Source organism: Genypterus blacodes, unplaced genomic scaffold, assembly GCF_046128005.1.
Source record: "Genypterus blacodes isolate CSIRO-AG114 ecotype Tasmania unplaced genomic scaffold, CSIRO-AGI_Gbla_v1 ptg000195l_1, whole genome shotgun sequence".
Classification (NCBI taxonomy): domain Eukaryota; kingdom Metazoa; phylum Chordata; class Actinopteri; order Ophidiiformes; family Ophidiidae; genus Genypterus; species Genypterus blacodes.
In genome coordinates this window covers 1,393,464-1,416,466 of record NW_027466995.1, presented here as the reverse complement: position 1 = coordinate 1,416,466, position 23,003 = coordinate 1,393,464, and the positions used below count along the sequence as shown (strand labels likewise).

At 46.0% G+C, this 23,003-nt stretch overlaps 1 protein-coding gene across 1 annotated transcript in view; it reads left to right on the top strand.

Moving 5' to 3' along the window:
• inpp5a (inositol polyphosphate-5-phosphatase A) overlaps positions 1–23,003 on the top strand; it is a 106,464-nt gene that overhangs the window by 62,263 nt on the left and 21,198 nt on the right. The window contains exons 7-9 of the mRNA XM_076169327.1: positions 1,645–1,697; positions 2,827–2,946; positions 10,961–11,045. Of these exons, the coding sequence (XP_076025442.1) occupies positions 1,645–1,697; positions 2,827–2,946; positions 10,961–11,045 (258 nt within the window). The remainder of the gene's footprint in view (positions 1–1,644; positions 1,698–2,826; positions 2,947–10,960; positions 11,046–23,003) is intronic.

Genomic DNA, 23,003 nt, shown 5'->3' with positions numbered 1-23,003 from the left:
CTCTCTTGTCGCGTGCGCTGATTGATTGCGTGACATTTTCATTCGCGACTGCAAACATCACGATATAGGTACGCAGATTGAGTAAAGCGGAGGAAAGCCGGCGTGTTTATTTCCCCCGCTTTGATCCGACACGTGGATGAATCTACCACTTGACAGTGACGTTGGCCTGTGTGTTTACGTGTGTGTGTTCATAAGCAAGCGATGAAGCAGGGGGTCAATCAGTCATACGAGGAGGAAATGGGGCAATCTGGGCCCGGGTGTCAAGGAAGTGATGGATTTTAATGCTGTGATTGAAGTTAATGGCTCTTTAAATTAAATCGAGATTAAACGTCTCTGGCGGCAGTCAAAGCATGTATGGGCAGTGAGCAAGCACCCCCTCGTCTTCATCCTCTTCATCCTGCCCCTCCTCATCCTCCACACGCTTTTACTTTCTTTACTGAACTTTATCCTGGTTATGGTTATCCACGTTATGGATTGTGTGTGTGTGTGTGTGTGTGTGTGTGTGTGTGTGTGTGTGTGTGTGTGTGTGTGTGTGTGTGTGTGTGTGTGTGTGTGTGTGTGTGTGTGTGTGTGTGTGTGTGTGTGTGTGTGTGTGTGTGTGTGTGTGTGTGTGTGTGTGTGTGCATAAACCTCTTCCAAACCAACCTAATGAATTCCTATCTGAATTATTTGATCTCCTAAACATAAAATGATTTACTTTGCTTAGATTTTTTTTTTTTTCCAAGTGTGAGGTCAATCAGTTATGCTGCAGGGTGACACTAATATTTAATTCCATTTGCTCATTTTAAAGTAACAATATTGGGACAGTGTGGTATAATTGGCCATACATCCTGCTGAGGCAGTATGGATTAATTCAAGTATGCTAATGTAATTCAATTTCATATAGTTAATCTTCTACTAATGCAGATTGAAGGATGTGAGGTGCAATCACATACCTCTTAGCCCTTTAATCTGCATCTGAGCTTTTTTAAATAAAATTAGTCAATTTGTAATTATGTGACCTGGCCCGTAATTAGTTTATTCATCGCTGCACTTAACTCCCCATTAGGAAGAGTAGGACGGGGGAGAGAAGAGAAGGACAGAGCGAGCGAGGCAAAGGAGGCAAAGCCACTTTATTTATTTCTATAAAATGAGAACACTCGCCACATCAATTTGTCTCTCATTTAATAACTAGCTCGGTGGCAAATCATGTGCTGTTTGAGACAGATCTTTGGCCTTGTGATTGGCTAATTCACTCAAGGCTGGTGGGAGCCGATCAAAAAAAAAGCTGCGAGCTGTTGCTGGGTTACAGATGCTCGACCAACAATGTTTGCCTGGATTTGCTGTCGAGTTCATTTTGCGGTCTAACAGAGTGCGTTTCAGATACGTTTCCCGCAAACTGGGCTTGAAGAAATAAACACACATTTCCTTAATTTGTATGTCGCCATTTAACTGTGTTTTGTACCCCGATGGAACCTCTGCTTAATGGTTTATCCGAGCGTTGAATCAGAAAGGGAAACAACGCTCCCACATGTTGGATATTGTTTCCCTTCCTTGTGATTCGCTCGGCATTATACCCTTCATGTACTTTGCAGTGATTGCCAAAACCGTAGCGATGTCAAATTCTATGACTGTCAAGCTAAATTGAGTCTCTCTGTTCTGCAGTCCAAGTGGTCCAGAAAGGGATTCATCAGAACTCGATGGGCCCTGGCTGACTGGTGAGTCTTTTTAATAGATCCCTACAACGACACATCCCACCTCATCTCCGTTCAACCATCTATCATTACAACTGTATCATTTTGATTAGAAATGGGAGATTCAGGCATGTCCGTCACGCCTGCTTTCCCCCTCCCATAAGCCGCCGCACGTCTCACGGGGAACCCTGCAAGGTCCGGTTGTCATAGATCGTAGGAGAGAGAGAGAGAGAGTGAGAGAGAGAGAGCGAGTGACATAGCTGAATCCTCGCCGGACTGCGTGCCATAGAGCCAAGCAGGGATTTGATTAGGGGTAATGACTTTAGTCAAGTCAAGCAGTTGCATATGACAGATGACAAAAAACATTACATGCAATTGAACCTGTATGGGATGAATACAAACGCAGGCTTTCCAGTGTGCGGAGCAGAAAGGGGGTGAGGGTGGAGGGGGGCGGAGGAAGAGGGGGGGGTTTGTAATCTAATAGAGGGATGACATGAGAACTAAAGAGCTGAAACGGTAAGCGTTTAATAGGGGCATGACGTTTGACTGGAGAGGGAGAGAGCCCCGGTGAAAAATACAGAGGTAGGATCCCAGTCGGGGTCGGAGAGAGATAGTGGAGGCAGCACCCGCATGTGTGTGTGTGTTTGTGTTTGTTTGATCAGGATGGGTGTGCAAGGGTCAAAACTCCCGGGAGATGAGATCATTCTCTCGGGCCTCCATTGTGAATGCTGTGTTGACAAAACTATCCAGATTGATAAGATAAGCATGGAGATGTTCATCACTGGACTCTGAGCTCTTAGCTTCTCACCGAGAGGACGACCTGGAAGAAAGTCATCTGATGTCTGTTTGATATGCTGACATTAAAAGTGCTATTATTTGTCATCCTGCTTAGGTAGCTTTTGTTTGTAAATCAAATAATGGTAAGCACATGATCAAGTGAAATTTGATATTTGGGTAATTTATGAAATAGAAAAATGTACATCTTAAAAATGATCACAAAAACAGACCTGAGAGTTCAGCATCAAATAAAGGCTTTTCATTACATTAGAAGAAAATTAGTTCATATTTTGGTTGATTTTGCATGTGTATCATTTGGCTTTGTGTGTATCATTTGGCTGCAGACGCTCACTCAGCTCACGTTCTCTCTCCTCAGTGCCTTCGACCTGGTCAACATCCACCTTTTCCATGACGCCTCCAACCTGGTGGCCTGGGAGAAGAGCCCCTCTGTCTACTCTGGGACCAGGCAGAAGGCTCTGGGCTACGTCCTAGACAGGTACAGACCCAGACATCACCTGTCCATGTGTCGTCGAGTTCTTGAGTCTTCCAGTCAGCTACTGGGAGATGAGAGAGACGAGACTCCGCTCCTGCATGCTTGGATGCTGTCAGGCTTCATCAGAGTTTACAGTGCTGGAGATAAATCACGTCCTGTCATATCCTATCAATAATTATCTTTATTGAGAAGCATCTACTTAATTAAATGAAGTATTTCATGCATTGCTCACACCATAACCTGCAAATTGACAGATGATTTACACATTAATCTCGATATATTTTGTAATTGTAAATTGTGGAAATTGGAACGTTCACCCGTGACAGAACAACAGTCTTCTCTTGCATCGTTTTTGAGAAATTTTGGAAGTTTAGCGGTATTTTTATCTGTTTTATCTTTAATTTCTCAGCCGGACTCTCTAATCTTCCCCTCACTTTCACCTACACAAACCCTCCGAGTCTTTAATGTGCATTTCTTTCCCCAACACTGTCCCCAGGTCCATTTGTCAAATTTGCACATTATAATCCAAAACCTAATGGCCAGAGAGACATTTGCCGTGGAAACTCGTGCTCCCCAAAGGATGAATTCTTAAGCCGTGTGACCTCCTGACCTTTCCACCGGCACTGCCCCTAGAGAGAAATGTCCAACTCCTACGCAAGACATATTGACATCTAAACAGTTAGATTATCATGGGATTGACAGAGCAGGTTCCTGTTCTCCAGAGGAAGAACCCTTTCTCTTCTGGACACAGTAGATGCTTCACTCTTGTGCCACCCTCAGGCCAACATGATGGATCTGTCACATATCCTAATAAGCAGATGACCTTGATAGATGCTAAGTACATTCATGAAATATAAACTTGTAAAACTCTAATGGCTTCCAACAAGGCTTTAGATTAGATAAGAAGTATTATGTGTCGTAATAAAAATAATAGTAATAATTTCAGATACATTTCCGTTCTCTTGCATCAGTTCATGCACACATCCTCTTCCCTCCCTTCCTTATTTTTCTGCTCCGTCTCATCCATTTCCCTGTCGTCTCTCCCGCCTCCACACTCTGTAAAAACCCCTAAACATTATCCCGCACTGTCCCTTCTTTCAAACACACCTCCACTCCTCCATCCCTCCTTCCTTTATTGCCAAGCAACAGTTTTTTCACCTCACACCTTTTTTTCCTCCCCGTTCTCCGCAAAATTCTCCGCCACGTACCCGGGGAGACGAGCTTCTATGCAAACAGGCCCCGGGGCAAAGCCATTCACGGGCCACGCTAATGTGATTTATGGGATATCCATTTGCAGCGGAGCAAAATGATAGAGTGCGTGGTACAACCCCTGCTCCCTACCTGGCCATGCTAACACAGAATAAAAGCCCCGGTACCAGCCGTGCAGCAGGTGACCTCCTATTGAAACGGCATCAGAATGCATCACACGCCTCCCCCGCCACCTCCACTTTGAATAACTACATGCATATATGGGTGGCATATATTATCACCGGCCGCTACGACGTGCATGAATTACGAGGCGCTTTTGAAAGTATTCTCTCCGAGGTTATATTTTTCCTGTACTTCATTCTTGATTTGATGAAAGAATGGTCTGCCTTTAATGGACAGGGAAGTGGGAGTGTTTTAGCAATATGGCAGCTTTTGCAATTTTTATTACGTCGTAAGTTACCTGGATTTACTGGCGTAATGAAGTTTCAAAAGGACCTTTCTTGTTGCTTACACTTAGTGTTTTCATCGTATTTCCTGCGCTTTCATCATGCTCTTGAAGTTGATTTATTTTTAAAAGTTGTGTTGTAAATAGAGCTAAATGGCAGAGTTTCTGAGGTTTAGCTTGGCAGCTGAGGGGTTTGAATGGAACTTGTGTTGGCTGAGTGGCAGTTTCCACGCTCCTTCTTTCTAAATCCCCTTGTGTCGAGGATGGTAACCTTGTTGTTACTTCTGGGCCATATCATTTAAAGGTGACAATAGCAAAGGGTTTGGGCCGGGTTTTGAATGGGGCGGTGGATGGTGTATGGCAGGATGGCGGTGGGGAGGTCGCTATATGTTCCAGCTAGCCTGGTATTCGATACTTGGGGTACAGGGGTGGGATAGTGGGGGCATCGCGCCTCAATTGCTCACTTTGGGGGAAACCGCCGGGCGCAGATCCGGAGCACCGGAGTGAGAAAAGGCTGGTGGGGCAGAGAGAAGGGAGGAGGAGCACAAAGGGTCCTCGGGCTCTGTAAAGGGCAGTGAATAATGGGTCGGTCCTTTCATAGAGGCTGCTAACCTTTTGGCAGCCACCAGCAAACTCCATTCTCCTCTGCCGATCTGGGAGGACAATGTGCCCGGGCCGGGCTTTGAATGAAGCGCTACCACCAACAGTGTTCCTATTCACTGGCTGGTTGGGAACCATCTTTTTGGCTATTGTCCTAGCTCTGACTCCTACCCCCAGAAAGCAGAGCAGGAAAAGGGACAGGGGGAATATCTAAAGCCAAACTCCCCCTTCTTTCCCTCTCCTCTCCTCTCCTCTCCTCTCTCTCTCACTCTCTCTCTCTGAGCTCTAATCTCTCACTGTGGGGCGGGAAGAGACAGAGGAGGCGCCGAACACATCACCAGCTGAGATCCATGAGGCTGCCGGCACAGGCTCCTGATCACTCAGCAGCGCTGGAGGGGGATTGAGCGCCGCTGCCGGGGCATCAAACTTCAGCCTCGGCATTATCTGGGGCCCAGGCCTAATAATACAGCTTACGGCCCATTGACAACACATCTGATAAGCCTTTTCCTCTGTGGCCCTTTTAACTGCTAAACGGTGTTTATCTCCAAAGTGCTTCAAGGCCTCGGGGGAACAATGCTGAGAAGGAACAGCGTTTAGCCAGCCAGACCTCACTATTGAGTCACATCAAAAAGGCACTCCTCCTCCATGCCTGCGCTGATGTGTGGGCCACTTCCATGAGAGAGAGAGAGAGAGAGAGAGAGAGAGAGAGAGAGCAGTGCAAGGCACTGTTTGGAACGTGTCCCCATGCTTGTTTTCATCTCCTTTGAAAGTGCTGCATACTGTATGTGCTCAGGGCTGCAGTTTGCATTATTTTCCTTGTTGACTCAGCTTTGCTTTGATGTCGGGGGATCATTGTTTTAGAATTATGGGAATTAAAGCTTTAATAGAAGTTGTCCGATTCTTTTCAAGATTGACATTTTTTCATCTTTATGGTTCTTTTCCTTTAATTATTTTCATTTAATGTTTATCTTTTAAATAATTTTCCGACTTTGGCCCAGCTGATGTAATAACAGTGATGTAATCCCAGGCTCCTCTGGCCAAGAGGATGGGAGACCCGGCTGGTAAATGAGCCTCTAAAATGATTGCATGCGATAAAATCAACAGTTTTGTCCTTCTTTCTTGAAAAATCCCCCTTTGTGTGTTGGAGGTTGTTTCTTTTTTCCTGCTCTCATTCAGAGCGGCTGGTCCGGTTCAGGGGAGAACAGTTTTACATTACAACTGTGAAATCCTGGCATAAAGGCGTCCTTTGTGGCGCACCATTATTTTCACACAAATATAGTCCATTGTCACACTGCTGAAGTTAATTTGATCAACATTGGGGACATTTAACTGTTTTGTTCGCTGAAAAGGCTTGTTTCATGCTCATTTTCAGGGCATTGAAAAGCAATGATTGGCAGAAAAATAATGTTGCCGTTAACAATTCAAAGCAATTAGTTTCCCATGGCGAGGCAGTGGGCCGCACTGGCCACCACACAGCGATGCTTTGTCATTTTATGGACGGTCATCAGTCAACTGTCAGAGTGTCTCAAAGAGCCCTCCAATCTAAATGTTTCCCTTTAGGCTTTTCCCAGAACAACAGAGTGAAAGAGGAGAGAAAGGCCTGCTAGCTTCCAGCCAATAGACATGTTGAGCTGGAAGAGGACTCCCCACAATCACAGGGAGATCCTCCATAGAGCCAGGGTGAATTCCTTTAAGGGGGGAGTGGGTGTGTGTGTGGGTGTGTGTGTGTGTCCATGTCCTTGGAAAATGATCTTCTATGACATCAGCATGTAGCATTATGTAATAATAATTATGAAATATTGATATATTTATAAAGCATAGATAGAAGCACACACACAAATATTGCATGTATGTGATACATGGGTGTGTGTGTGTATATGAAATACTTGCACATCTGCGCACACACACACACAGGTGTGCATCAATTCAGAGAGCTCTTGCGACATGGCAACCATGCTTGGCACCATCAGTCCCACATCCTCCTGGTGTAGTGTGCACTTTTTTCTGGTTGGGTGAGGATATGTGAAGCGGTATCTCTCTTCTTTTTGTTTGTTTGTGTGTGTCTGTGTGTGTGTGTGGTCATTGTGGGATTCTGGACTGCCTCCTCACTCTGGGAGGCCTGTGGGAGCAGAGGTTAATCTTCTCCTGTGTCTCTGTATGCCCACAGTGAGCATGTTTATTCCTTTCGCCCTCTCTCTCTCTCTCTCTCACTCTCACACTCACTCTCACACTCTCTCTCTCACTCTCCATCCCCCTCACTCTCTCTCACTCTCACTCTCACTCTCACTCTCGCTCTCTCTCTCTCACTCTCATGCAGTGAAGTTCCATATAAACTGTAATTTTAGCATTTCAGGTAGAGTTTTATATTGCAACACGCAAGGGGAGGTTCACACACCTCCCTCAAAAGGTTCTTCCTCCCTACCTGAACCTTAAACATGAGCTCATGCATCAGGCAGCACTTTCCCTGGGCTGTGTCTTATCCTTGTGTGTTGACAGTAATGTTGTCTTCAGTTGTCTTATTCCTTCACCTCTGTGTGACCGCAGAAACATAACTGCCCCCCCTCCCCTCCCTCAGCACCCTGTCTCTCCTGCACCGTGTTCTTGGTGGGGTGGGCGGTACGGAGGAGCAGCGGTGCTAATGGGACGAGGGGAAGGCTGTCCTGCAGTGTCAAAGGTCCTGTCAGGGGCCACCCTTACTCCATTCAGCCAGACGTCACCGAGCACATTCTTCACAATGTTAACATTCTCCCAAATTCTCAACATTTACTCACAATGGGTGACTGCTCTCAGCCCGGCTATTGTGTGCAAAGTTGAAGCTGACTCGCCAACTTATGGAAAGTCATCTTTTCAGTCTAATGATGACATGGCCCCCAGTTGCACCCTCATAATCCCATATAGGCTGTCTATTATGACTCACTTTAGCTGTCAATCACATTTTATAATCTGGCCAGAGTCTCCAATGGATATTTATTGGTGAAGGAAAAATTATTTTAAAGCAAGGAAGTTTTGTTATGATCATATAACTGCCCGTATGTGTGATGTTTGAGATGGAGATGCTGCCGTTGTTATGGTGCATTAGTCAAGTTGGGACCTTAATCACATGCTTGTTTGCATGTTTGTCGACTTCTATTTGAGTGTATTTATGTGAGAAAGAGAAGTGGAATCAGAAAGAGAGATTGTGCTCTGGCTGCTTTGTGCCGGTGGTGTAAGGAGCCTGGGAGCAAAGTTAGGGGCCATGTTATAAATTAGCGTCTGACCCCTGTCTTTGTGTGGCCCTGAGGAAGGCCTGACGAAGGCCCCATCCTAAACCTCAGTGAGAACGGCCCCTGTGAAGAGCCCCTTTAAGGGGTGTCACTGCACGATGAATTGTCCAGGAGAAAGCATGTTTATAGACTGTGTAAAGGAGTGCGTCTTTGTGGGAGAATGTCACTGACACTGTTACAGTTTGCCTGAATGAACTGTGATGACGCGGCTAATGGGGCCCCCCGCTGAGGGTGAGGGTCAGCGGGCCCCTCCCCCAGCTTTGGACCCCCCACCGTCAGGCCCTTTTCACGCCCAGTCCGCTGGAGCTAATGTTGAGATTTTTCGAACGGCCTACAAAGGCCGAGCAAAAAGTCAACTTTCACACCAGCGGGTCACCATGGGTGCTTTAGGAAATGATCGTGTAAACAGAGTGTTACCTTCTGACCTGTGGCTGATAACTTCAAGCGGCAGACAAAACAGTCAGGCTGCGGGTATTAGACATGGCTGTTAGCGGGATAAAGCTATAGGATGTGGAGGAGAAAGACCTCCAGGCTCTGGGGAAACACACACCTACTTGATTTATACTGATCTCTCTCTCTCTCTCTCTCTTTAAAACAAAACTATCTCACCTCACTTCTATGTTCATCTTTCTTCTCTTACCATTTTATCTTTTTGTGTGCGATTGTTTTAGTGCTTTATATTCCTCTCTCACAGAAGCTGGCGTGTGATAAATTCTGTATTAGCACATAGTTCCCACGCCTATAACAACTGCACTGACACCTGTGTACAGCACTTTTACTGCCCTCAATTTCTGGACAACAGGATCAACTGGCCACTAGCCATGTTTGAGTAGAGTCTCTTAGCACTAGGATGCAAGGTCATGAATGACACCAGTCCAATTGTGAGTGTCTTAATGACCGAGTAGACACACACACACACTATCCTGTTATTATAAACACACTTGACACATTTTTAAAGTGATGTGTAGTGAGTGAGCTGATAGGGTTTCATCGTCTGATTCAGAAACCTGGAGTGTTTATCCCTAAATAGACCAGCAGTGGGTGCAGGTTAATGTCTATAAATACAATTCCCCATTCTTATATTGACACCTGGAGAACCTACAGAATGAAAGAAAGTTCTCTCTCCCCATTGAATGTCAAAATAATGTTTTATATAATGCGTCGTCTGCCTCTTAGTCCTCCCTGCCCTTCCATCTTCCTCGCGCAGGGGAGAAGCGGCCGTGGTTTACGACAGCGCGCAGGAGAGACAGGACCCACCACCAAGAAGAGGCTTCACTTTACAGCCCCATAAATATATTGTTATCCGGGCCTGGGAAGTCCACAGTGAGATTTATCCGTGCGATTAGTGGAGATAGTGAGCCAAGCATCCTGAATCATTAATTATACAAGAGGCTGCACTGTGTCCACCTTAATTTCCCATCTATGCTCTGTAGAGGAGCCACTTTTAAGTAGGCGATGAAGCATAGGAGTTAATTATATGTCGCTTAGGTGCATTTTTAAATGCAATAAGATGCTACTTCGAAATCTGGATAGATTCCATGACGGAGAGGATCTGGACTCTATGAATCCTCAAATATCACTTAGGACAAGTGACTTCAAGTTGGACCCCCCGGCCCCCCCTCCCCTCATCGCAGGAGGTCCGATAAGAGGAGCCTGTTGATGTTGAGCATGTCTGTGCCTGAGACAGTTACCACCAAGTCCCACTGAGCTCAGGGTCAGTGCAGAGAACTATCCTCTCTCAGGTTTAGGCTCAATTTACACTCCCAATTTTTCAATTGAGCAAAGTGAATTTCCTTCATAATTGAGTAGCTTCACCATGAAAGCACATCATCAAAAGAAATTACCTAGATTGATTAAGTTAATTGTGGCATCTGTCGAAGTTACTGTTTGGAACGTCCCAACTGAAAGCCTGTTTTCCTCCATAATAACACATTAACCATGAAACGGTTACAGAGTTCCAGAGAAACACATCAGCTGTTTTTCCAGTCCCTCATTTCAGTGTTTCTGTTGATGGAAACGCAAATGTAATACATGTTTACATTAAATCAGTATGAAAGTTGAATATAAGCTCATTTCATTTGTCCGGGGATATTTTTTTTGGGGGGGGGGGGTTTAAACACACCACACCTTTAAAATCACTGTTTCTGTCCATCAAACAACCAGTCCTCTGTAGTGATTAGTCTTTGCAGAGGAGGGAGGTTATCAGGCCAGCAGGTGGTGCTGTGGCCTTCATCAACTAACTACCCTGACCTCGAGGGGATCCTCACATGACCGCTTCAAGCTGTCTTTGACAACCAGCTGCTCATTTTGTCAATATTCTGGTCCTCTATGTTATTTATAATTCATGAATATTATGGAATTAGGTTGTGTGATGTTTTTCAGCATCTGCATGGAATGTTTTACAGCTGTCAGCGTCCATCACAGGGTTTGATTGTTGGGTGGATTAGGGTGTTGGATGATGTTGTTGCTTATATGTTGTTGTTGTTGTTGTGTTTTGCAGGATTTCAGACCAGCGGTATGAGAAGTTGCCATTTTTTGTCTTTGGAGACTTCAACTTCAGGTTGGACTCAAAGCAAGTTATTGAGGTGAGTGTACCTGATGAAGTGAACACATACTGTAACTGTACAGGTGTGCAAAACGGGTTGTGTTTGGAATATGGTATGTGCTATCAGAGTGTGTGTGAGACAGAGAGAGAGACAGGGGGAGAGAGAGAGAGAGAGAGCAATATATTAAGAGCAGTTTTAGTAGCCCACTGTCTTCTCTAGAGTTATGGCTCATTATCTCCTTCGCTCTGGCTTGCCCAGCTGTGTTTGCCAACCGAGCCTCCAAGTGCATTGTTATGTTATGGTGCCATTCACTGCTCTTTCTCTCTCCCTTCCTCTCTGGCTCCCTCCCTCTTTCTTCCTTCCCCTCCTCCCCTCCTTCTCTTGGTGCAAATGAGCCCTGTGAGAGCCAAGGTAGTGCACTTATTCAGTCTCCTTCATGAGGAGATGGAGGGGGTTAGTGGCATAACAAGTCATAAAGGCCCACCACAGACAGTGGTTTCCTATGATAACAGAGTGGGTGAGCCACTTGTTGGTCGATCCTCTTCACCACAATGGTGCTCAAATCACTGGGCCTGTTCAAGGTGTGGGCATTGTTCATTTACCCGGAGCCCCATTCAAAGTGGAAGGGAAGAGGAGGGAAAGCTTTGTGAATGGAGGAGTTTTGCTCAAATGACTTAGGAAGGACTTCACTCTGTGTGGTACAGGAGAAAGTTTTTGTAGTTCTGTCCTCCAGCCACTAGGAGCGAGTACATCACCGTTTCCTTTAGGATGGCTGACCGAATGAGATGGATTCTCTTTAAATCTGCCAACGCTAGCACATCACATGACTGCTTTAAAGTGTGTTAAGTACATGTAATTTTGTTGCTGTAATAGAATAAAGACCAACATAACATGAGTTACTCTGGAGATGAAACTCTAAGTAAAGAATGTAGATTGTACAAACAGTGGAAATATTGAGGGATCAGCTGTTCCAATTTAATGTCACCTGCCTGAAATTGTACTGTATTATACATTAAGGTAAAAAAAAACACTCAGCCAAACAAAGTTCAGATGAGATGGTTTGGCCATTATCCTGTCCTGTTTTTGTTAATCACCAACACCTCATCTAGATAATCCTCTCCTCCCCTCTCCATGCTGCTCTGTGGTAGGTAAGCACTCACCCTCTCCTTGTCCCCACCACTCTGAAAATGCTGTTTCAGACCACCGGGGGTCATGACCCCTCTTCCAGGGATGTGTTAGGCTTGCATCAGTGTGTGTCCATACTCTGCCCCCTCTCCCCCTTACCCAACTCCTTTCTTATGCACCTTGGCCCCACTCACACACATTCACACCCAGAGTGAATACACTCACTTACAAACACACACTCAAATCAATTTGTTAGGCCAGATGTGTCTGATTGATTCATTCACTTTAAAGCAGTGTGACAGCAGTGCAGGGGGGCTTTTTAGACTTCAAACTTCCTCTCAGGAAGTTAGAACCCTGGGCTCTGACTTTAATACACACACCTAGACTGTCTCCTTCCATCCTAATGAGTCTTCCTCTTACATACCAACCGTTTAATGGGGACGACAGAAAAGGGTGATGATGTCATCCGTGTAAAACACATTGTTAAAGGGACAGCACTGCTCCATATAAACCCGTCTTGTCTTGTGCAGTGGTCAACCTGTCTGATTTAACAGTGACCTGTGTGTTAGCAGCAGAGCTGTGATGTCACCAATAAACAAATGGGTTGCAACCTTGGCGCAGGGTGTAACTCACAGCCAGGGAGCCGTTTTAAGCCCTTTAATGACAATTAATGTCAACAGGACAATTAGTGCACATCCACTGAAGTGCTTAACTGTAGATTGGCTAGTGGCGTATCGATCTTCCATACTTATCTGAAGATTGATTCAGACACGGAGAGGCTGGCTCTCATTCTCACTGTCTGTGAGTCTCATTTTTCTCCTTTCTCACTCTTCCTTCTCTGCCGCCAATCGATAGGAATTTTGCAAAGGGCCCAGAATAGCTTTGCTGGCAAATAGATGCTTTCACTTTGTTAAGTGAATGCAATGCAAAATCAACTACTTGCCTTTTTTTCTCTCTGCAACGCCCTGAAATGACACTCAAGCGCCCATGGGGATCCCTGGGCCCCACTTTGAGAACCACTGGATTAGAAAATACTCCAGCACATTTCTTTACAGCTGCACGGTACACCGGTTGTCTTTTTCTCTCTCTCTGGTCCATTGTGGGTGACTAGACTCTGGACAACCACTAGCCACTCCCCTGTCACCCATCCTGCCTTGTGGGCGGGTGAATGAGAGAGGGGGGTAGTTTAGGATGTATCCATGTGTGTACAGAAAAGGAGGTGGGTTTTGCCGGGGGCAAGAGGGTGGATTGTTATTGTCACAGGGTTGGACACAGGTGGCAAATTCCTGGCATGCTTGCGCGGCAGGATCAGTAACCAAAGGCCTGTGGTGGCGCCCCCCCCCCCTCTGCCCAGCCAGGGCTACCCCATTAATTGTGTCCGACAGAGGGAATTGGTTTCAATTGACCCCCATTCAGCCGCCCTTTGACTGGCAGACAAAGGACACAGCCACGTGGAGACTAATGCTTGGACTGAGCAGCCTCGAGGTGGTCCAGTCCCCACACCAACCTTCTCTCTGCTCTCTCTCATGGGTTCACGCTCACACCCAAGTCTCCAAGACTACAGGGCAGGGAAATGGACCTGATCATGCTTTGCGATGGTTGCAAAGAAACAGGAAATCAGGAACAGGAAGGTGTTTTTTTGGGGGAGTTTGGATCCTTATTAGAACCTGCAGAGGAGCAAGCAGATTCCTAAAGAACCGGTGTTTGATTGGAGCTGATTTGGTTCTGTTCCAGTGTCAAGTGTCACTATTCATCATACTCTCCTCGCGTACATTAATCCAGTTTAGCAACGCTGTCACGAGCCCAAGTGAAATAAAATAAAATCAAGACCTTGACAGCCAGCTTCATTACAAGGCTGGGAGCTAGATGAGATATTCATAAATATACGGAGCTTTCAGCTTTTTCAGGGATAAAAAAGTAGCAGTTTGGAGCAGAGTCACGAATCTAGTTTATATGATTGTGGTGGAGTCATTCACACCAAGGGTAAACTGTCTTTCTACAGGTCTGCGCGCTGGTCAGGAAGCGATATAAGGTGTGTGGTGCGTGCGTGCGTGCGCGCGTGTGTGTTTGTGTGTGTCCGTGCGCGTGTCCCTTGAGGTGACTGGCGGTCGTGAATCAGATGTGTGGCTGACAGGCTCAGGGCTCTGTGCCTGGACTCCTAGTATATTTAAAATCCCTCCTAATTAAACTTAATAGAATGTAAATTTAATATCTGCAGAGATGGTGTGCTGCTGGCCGGCCCGCTCCAATTTAAGGATTGATAGAGGCCAGCAGGAAGGTTAATTGCTGACTTGATCTACTGTCCCCGTGACATGGCGTGGGGCTGTTTTAATTGGGGCTGATCTGCTGCTACATGGACAGATTTCATTAGGCTAGCTGGCCTTTCACTGATCCTACTATTTAAGTGGATTCCAGACTGGGGCCAGTGTTTTTGAGCAGCACCCCCTGTCTGCGTCTGCGGGTAGTGCAAAGGGCCGGACACAGGCATCAATCTTCCTTCCTTTGTCCTGTGTCCTTTCTCTGGCTTGAGCAGCATGAAATTAAAGGTGGGGCCCTGACCAGCCTCACTCCTAATGAATGCTGTAAAATGCTCAGTAGTGACAGGCGAGAGTGATAGATATTTCATTTCTCACACGCTGAAGTTTCTCCCAGCACACGCCTGTGCCAGTCAAAAAAAAAGAAGGGGAGAGAATTAGAAGTGGTTTTGAAAGGCGCCATATGAAACCATTACCTCATCATTTTAACATGTGGAAGATTATTTAGATGAGCTTTCTTTGCTTTAAGTTTTTCCTTAGACGTACAATAATTTGTATTTATTGCTGTACAAGTGGATTGGACATGTCAGAGTTAATCATGTAGGCAGGAAATTCAGACAATGTTTTCTCTATAAACACGTTCTCCATCTTGTTCCGTGCCATTGTTCCGGCTGGTGAACCTCGCCGGGTAAATAATATGCACCAGTAAAGGGTAAACAATTTTTCCTTTCAGTCTGGACTCTTGACTAGCATGTGTGTGTCTGGCCGGCCATAAATCAAAAGGCAGCCAGTGTAATTAAGTGTACACTACATTAGTCAGGCTAATTAATTTTGGGGGCCATCCATCCATTAACCATCGGGCCAGCACTGATTGGGCCTCTGTTCTGCGGAACCCTTGACCCTGGGGAGAGCGACCCTCCTTGGCTGAACCTCAGTATTCCCAGATACAAACAAGCGTTCTACACACACTTACAGATATGAGCGCACACACAGTAACGCGTGCTTAATCAGATTTAGACAATAAAAGAAAAGGTTATCATGACAAAGGTGACAGATTGGTGTCTCAAATGTGGAGTAATAGCAATTTGTGTCAGGAATATTATATGGCACAATTTTATTACCGAGCCATGGCCAAATTATGTTTACATATCCTTTACATGGTGTGGTTGTGTTCTTCTGTGAATGGCATCTTACCTGATGCTATCTTGTTTGTCCAGATGCAGTAAAACCCCCACATTTGCTAGAGTCTGTATTTAAAAACAACAATTATTTCTTCTACTGTTTGACCCCTGCCTGTTTATTGGCTTATAGGTGAAGCCCGTAATGGAGATGTTGCCTTACAATACAATAAAGGGACATTATCTGGCTAAAGGAGTCCAATCTATCACAATGAAGGCCCATTATACCACAGATAACCCATCTGGATATAGAGGGAGACTATTCCCTTTAGACAACAGCGCCTGTCCTCTCTCTTCTCTCTGTTTCCTTTCCATGCTAATGAATACGGCACAGAGAAAAAGGAGTTCTGCTATGAGGGCGTAACTTGAGCGATGCAGCTTTGATGGGAGCTCTGTCCATATAATTAAAATGCTGGCAAATGAAGAACAAGCAGTGGCTTCTCTGGGTCCTGCTCATTAACAACAGGGCGTTTGAGTCCGGCGCCAACCAAGCTATTGCCATTGTGTACCGGCAGCTGGGAACACCATGCCAACGGTGGAATGGCGTGACCGACCAACTCAAGGATGAGCGTAGAGCCTGGCACCAACAGGGCCCGGGAGGGAGCGTTGCCTTATAGGCCCTGGGGTTGGCCCCGGTCAGGGACGTAACCTGAGTTACCCTTCAAACTCTCCATGCTGCCTCCTCCAGCTGGAGCCATTTACTCACTTACTCCAAATTTGCTGAACTATTTGCTGCACTGTTGCTCCTTCACACCACTCCACTGCTTCCAGCTGTAAGTGTCGTGATGTTAATACAGAATTAAGTCGTCTTGGGTGTTGTGGTCCTGCTGAAAGCCCAGATTAGTAGTTTAAGGAAAGTAAGAATAGCGCTAGTTAGAAATAAAATTAAGCTAAATATAATACATTTTATTTGCCGTGACTTAGATTTCCCTCGTATCTGCCAAAATGGCTCCCAGCATTCCACAGCTCAAATCATCAGTCTTTAGTGGCCCATCAAAAAGACTGGCAATGAAAAGAAAGAAGATGTTTTGTCTCTGTCGGGCAGCCCCGCTCTCACAGAAAGCTCTTGTATTGAATTGGTTCTATAATGCAGATTATGTATGATGAGCAAGAAGGTCTCAGTGTGGCACAAACACACGGACGCTTGAAGCATTTAAAGCAGGTCCATAAGATCCACATCACATCCTAAAAGCACCATAAGGCTGTCATCTGTATAAAGTTACAAGTAAACAGTGTCTGTGAAAGGTTGGATACAATGTGGGTGTCAGGATTATGCACACAATATTAATGATGTGAATAATTTGATTAGTCTGTGAACCGGCAGACTATATTCATCAGTTTTACAAATCAGTGTAATTTTCCTATAAATCATGCAGACTTGGACTCGGGAGTTTTTCTTATCTGTTTATCTCTTGCACTTTAGATTTATTGATGGCTCGCTCCCATCATCTGTTATTCAGAATGGACCCCCTGCCTGTGAAATCACAAGGAGGATCAACCACCAGCTAACACTGATGCTTTCATTTAGTCCAGATGAAATGCGGCATAAACTGTGAAGGATAGTGGATCTCTTTGTGCCTTGTACATAGAGCGCAACTCCTATGATGTCAGTCCATTTTTGACGAATGCAGTCCTTTGTAAAGCCGAGCACAATAATAGTTTATTTTTTGTTCCTTACCGGGTGGTTCTAAGCAACATTCACGTTAACCCATATCGTACACAAACACATATTTATGCATGTATTTCAGTTTAAAAGAAGAAATCTGTAGGAAAATACAAGGTTGCACATGGAATCCTTTGGGTTCATTCAGCAGCAGCAGGATTATAAAGGACATATAGATGAGTAACAATAACAGAAGAGATTATTTAAGGCGGCCGAGTGGTTCCCCTGTGCGATGTTCCTGCAGAATGGCTCATTGTATCACAGCTGTAAACCCGCTGTTGGCACCATGGGCTTTTAAACAACTCTGCCCACTGACATTAAGAGTTGCTGGGCTCCATTCACACCCACGCACAAATATCCCATCATATTTAAGAGGGCCCATTAAGAGCCACATTGAGAATTCATGGGCCTTTCTCTCAGTGCCCCTTGTGTGATTTATCTGTGACGGCCATATTGCTGTGGCCTTCAGAAGGAGTGGCTCCCTTTTTGTCTTAGAGGAGGCCCAAAACAATGCGTTTTAGGCCCGTTTCTCCGACAGGGCCTCCTCTTTCAGGGGGCCGATAGGGCCGGGGCAGGCCTAACATCTGTTTGTGTCCAGAGCCAGGCGGGACCAGAGCACGGCGTGCCTGAGCGGCCTCCTTCTCCTCTCCCTGGGGGTCTTTGTTCCCGATTTCATGCTATCAGAGCAGCAGCATGTTTTCCTGCGCAGAGCTGTCAGGGGTATAAAGGGCCCCGAGTGGGGTCACATCAAGAGGGATGGGCATGAAAAATTGGTAAAATGTATCACAAAGCCCACCCACTAGATGGTTGCCTAGCGCCCTGTGGTGGGGCGTCAGGACCCCTCCTCCCTCCCTGTATCTTCCTCCTTCCCCTTTCCTTGGCTGAATTACACCTTTCTTTCTCTCACTCACCCTGGTGGACAAGTGCATCATTTAGATGAAATGGTGCAAACAAATTAAAGGGCGGTGCTCCAAATGAATCAATGTGCTTTGTGTGAGACGAGGGTTTTGTGCTTTGCCCCACACTGCAACCTGTAACTCCACTTTTTGCTCCAAAAGAAATACCCTCATAGTGACACCAACATCGTTTTCTTTGAAATGTAAAAGAAAAACTGGTGTGTGGTCGTCCTTCTAGTCCATATTACTAACTGAGCTCCAGAGCCTTTAAAGGAGGAAGAATTAGAGCTTCATTAATTGTTTGCTTCTGAACTTTATCGAACGGCCGGGCTAATGAACTCAACAGACTGTGCATTCTTATTGAACCATTGCTTTTCAGCAATCACTGATTTTGTCTTCAATATTCTCTAATTGACTTTGCAACAACAAATTACCTCAGTGTTTCCTTTAATTGATTCCTAGATAGAGCCGCGGGGAAAAGGGTAAATGAAACACGGAGCCAAATGGATGCCAGTGTTTGTGTCTGTGACATTTTCACGGCTCATGTTGGATTTGTTTAGTGATTCGTGGACATCATATTGCCTTTAAATCGGGGAGTTAAAGATGACGTGAACGGCGGCGGCTCTTCTTAAACATTCAAGGCCCCTTTGAGCAGTTTGTGCGTGTATGGTCTGATTAAGAAGTTAAGAGAAGCCGCTACGTTAAACAGTCTTGCGAACATCTGCCGTCATTGGTTTCAAAGTGCTGACTAAAAGTGGCAGGGGAGGTTTTCAGATTAAATCTCTCATTAGGTCTTCTTTGTACAGGTGGCAGTAATGTGTCAAGAGCCCAGCCAGAGACAATGTCCTCCTCTTACTTGGACTAATACGCCTCAGGGGAGCCCACCCTCCTTTTACTGCCACTGCTTTACACAGTCACAATGAAGCATCTGGTGGCCTTTTCCTGTGTATAAAGCTTTTGCCGCGGCCATTGTGTCCGCCTGTGTGTGTGTGCGTGTGTGTGAGAGAGAAAGTGACACAAGGATCAAGGGTTTTAGAAACATTTAACGTGTCTCAAGTTGCGTCTTAAAGGAAATCTCTGAAGAAGTTTGTCCTGCGTGCTGTTAGAATGAATTTCTACTCAGAAAATACCGTGTGAGTGTTCTGTGTGTATGTGAGGTGGCGGGTAGGCTGGTGTGTGTGTGTGTGTGTAACCCCCCAGTAGTTGGAGGTCACGGGGGTCAAAGTGATGAATTTTTATAGGCCTGTTCCCTGTGTTTCAGGCCTGTCCCTTTCTCTGCGCGCTGCACTGCCTCTCAAAGACAACCATGCAGGGCAATTTGTCCTGCGGGGCCCTGCAGAATGGGCCGGCAGAGAAGTTAAATACCAAGGGGGGAACACACACACACACACTCACACACACACACACACACACACACACTCACTCACACACTCACACACAAAACATACACATACATTCACACACAGTCACCCCTCCATCCTGTTGTCCTGAATGATTTGTGGCCTGTCCATTATCCTTTTCCGAGGGGACAAATGCTTTTGGCCGGGTTCTGAAGGTAAAGCGAGAATGGCGGCCCTCAATGCGTCCCATTGTTTTTAGAAGAAGTTTCCCAGATGTTATAATGCACAAGTTAAATAGGGCACATTATCACTACCTCATACGCCCCCGTACCTCGCCGTGCTCCTTCTCAACCGAGGGCGTGGCAGGTTAGGGGACCCCCCTAGAACACACACGCACACACAGCTCAAGGGGGTTCATGGGAAGGGGTGAGATTTGGTGCTGGTGTGTGTGTGTGTGAGTGTGTGTGTGTGGCTGGGTGGGTGCGTGGGTGTTCCTTGCTTTTAGGGGGGTGACACAGGCCAGGTTTACTTGGGTCAACCTTTCTGGGTCACAGATAGGCTAGGCGGGCGATATCGTGTGTGTTCCTGCCTCTCCTTCTTGTTGAATATGCCTGCTCTGTGAGTGTGTGAGTGTGTGTGTGTGTCGGTGATGAATCCACAGTGTTTGGAAGGATTGAATTGGCCAGACACAGAGAGAGAGAGAGAGAGAGAGGCAGAGAGAGAGAGAGTGGATAAAGCTGGCGGGTGTCCAGGCAGATCAGGTGGGGAGGGTCAGGGCTGATTTACTGGCTTTCTTGTATAATGGCTGGCAGGGAAGCAAGAGGCCGAATTTGTTGTCGGCGACTTTGGACGCCCCCCTTCTACCCTTCTACCTCCTCGGGCAGATGTTGCAATCAAGCGCGTGGTGGAGGTGCCGGTGGCGGTGGAGGCGGCGGTGGGGGGCGTGATGAACGGTGGCAGACGGAATAAAAGTGATCGGAGTGCTAAGCAGTTCACGGCGTTCCTGACAGCCCTGTTGGCACACCTTCCTCAGCTGGCAGCGGCCGCTTTGCATGGCAGCGAGAAAATAATGGCGCGTTCTGACAATGCCACTGCCCCTATTGACACAAAGCCTAACCCCTGTCCCCTGCCTCTGATAATGAAGAATGAATACTTAGCTCTCTCTCTCTCTCACCCTCTCTCTCTCCCTCTCTCTCTCTCTCTCTCTCTCCCACTCGGAATGGTAACTGCACTTCAATAGATTATTACGCGCAATGTAATGACAGTTTAGTGTATCGTGAATAAGCATCAATAGTGACTGGAACACGGAATACAATGCCCGGAGAAAGGGGGACGCATTATACATTTGCTGGCACGCTGTCACGCCCTTTATCATCCATTCAGACCATAGAACCTTTTACACACTTTGATTACAATGGGAGATCAACCAATCAGGTTTTATTGGAGCTATTGGACCAGGAAAATGTAGATCATGAATACTGATGTTGCATTATTTAATGCTCTTAATGAGTTGAATGTACTTTGACCTTTGTGGCGTCAGTGACATATGGAACTCTAAAATGTGTTCTTTAACCTCTAACTTTTCTAACTGCGACATCAAACTCTGGACTGTATGTAAGCAGGGAGTTTAGTCAGTGAGCTGTCTTTAACTTGGCGCACAGTGGATTACTTCCATCTGTTGGAAAGACCAGAGACAGAAGGTTTGGGTGTATGCGTGGGTGTGTGTGTGTCTTTGGTCTTTGAAGTGGGACAGATTGCTTTAACCTCTCTTCTAAGGAGAGCAGCTGGAATAGAGAGCTCCTTTAAACAGCCGCTTCCTCCTTCGACAGTCATGAGATTATCCTCCATTGATGCGCAAAACCAGCGCCGTCCTCGGCAACCCCTCACCCCCCTCACCCCCTTCAGCCTTTGCCCCCCCCCCCCTCCCTCCGCAAATACTCAGCGTTGACCTATGACCCATAATGCCGAGATGTTATGCCAAGTCACTTTGCAGCGACCGTTAAATAGCCTAAAAGGTTGACAACGTCCTGGGTGTCCTCTGGAGAGCAGATTCTTCTCCTGGCATCTGCCCCTCTCTCTCCCTCCCCGTCTTTCCCTTATTACCACATATCAAATAAGGACGCGATTACAGTCAAATGAATTATGGTAATATCATTTAGCGCGGTCAGTGAAAGCAAGTTTAGGTTAAATGTGCTTAGGGTTCTGGAGCTTTGAAGGCTTCAGTAGAAGGGAGAGCACTGTTCAGCTGTGGTGGACACCTGGACTCAGCTGGCAGAATGAAGGAGGCTTCAGGGAACTGATGTGGCCTTAAGTAGCAGCATGGGGTTCTTATTTCCTTCTTTCTTGGCGATTGTACAGATCTTATGACAGGAGGACAGGGATCAGCAAAGAATGATGGCTGTGTGTGTCGGTTGTGACGGGATAGTCGTGTTTTTCACAGAGGAGAGCTGAATATGAGCTTTAATCAACCGCCAACTGCCCCCATACTGAGATACTGAGATACTGAGTCCGTTTATTTATTTATGAATGGATCAATCAGTCACATTTCAGCTTCCACCACCAGGCAACAGTCCAGGCCTGGATACCAAAAGCACTGACCACACCAGGGTCACCTCTACATGGCTTTCCTCCATCCCTTCATACATATTTATATAAAATTAGATTTAAATATGACTCATAAGTATAGAATTATTAGTTAATCTTGTTTCTATTACTGCACTTAACATTCAGGTACAGTTCTTGCTTTTGTATGTTCGTGTATCGTGGTGACGTTCATCCTTCAGCAGTCAAACAACAGAATCCTTTTGTCTGGCTTGCATGATAATCATTAGTATTTGGACATTATCAGAGGGTTTCTTGAAGAATTGTAAGACCTAATACTTGTAGAAACCACTTACATGAAGATTTATGTTTGATTTCAACCCTAACTAATATCTTGAATGTGTATTCTAAACCAAAACATTGTATGGAACAGAAAGTGAAGGACGTCAGCGACTAATTGTGCCTGGGGTGTTAATCACGCCTCGGTCTAAATGACTGCTCTGCTAGCTGTGGCCACAATGACTTTTTGACAGAGAAAGTATCTCTTGCCCTTCTCTCTTGCTCCTTCTTTGGCCTATTCATTACACAAAGCTGCTTAAGCACACTTAAGCGCATTAGCATTTGGCTGCCAGGGGACCATATTGACCCTGCATTTGGATGGCCTAAATGAGTGAAAGATGGAGCGATTTGTTAGGGCTTTAGAAAGTTGCTTTTGGGAGGAAGGGAGGGAGGAGGGGTGTGGGGGGGTGAGGGGGTGGGTGGGCATGAAGGGATGGGGTTGATGCAGTGGTGTGTGGGGGGCAGGGGAGGGTGGTAGTGAGGAGAGTTGTTGGACTTTTCTCTCAGGCCGCCGTGTTTGTTCTAATCTGGTGGCGGTGTTTCTCCGGACTGATTTGTGACATTTCATTCTAAAGGGTCCTTTTCCAGCGCGCTATATTGGCTTGACCCGATTATCTGATCTGTGCTTTGAATTTCAATCAGGTCAGCCCGTCTCTCCCT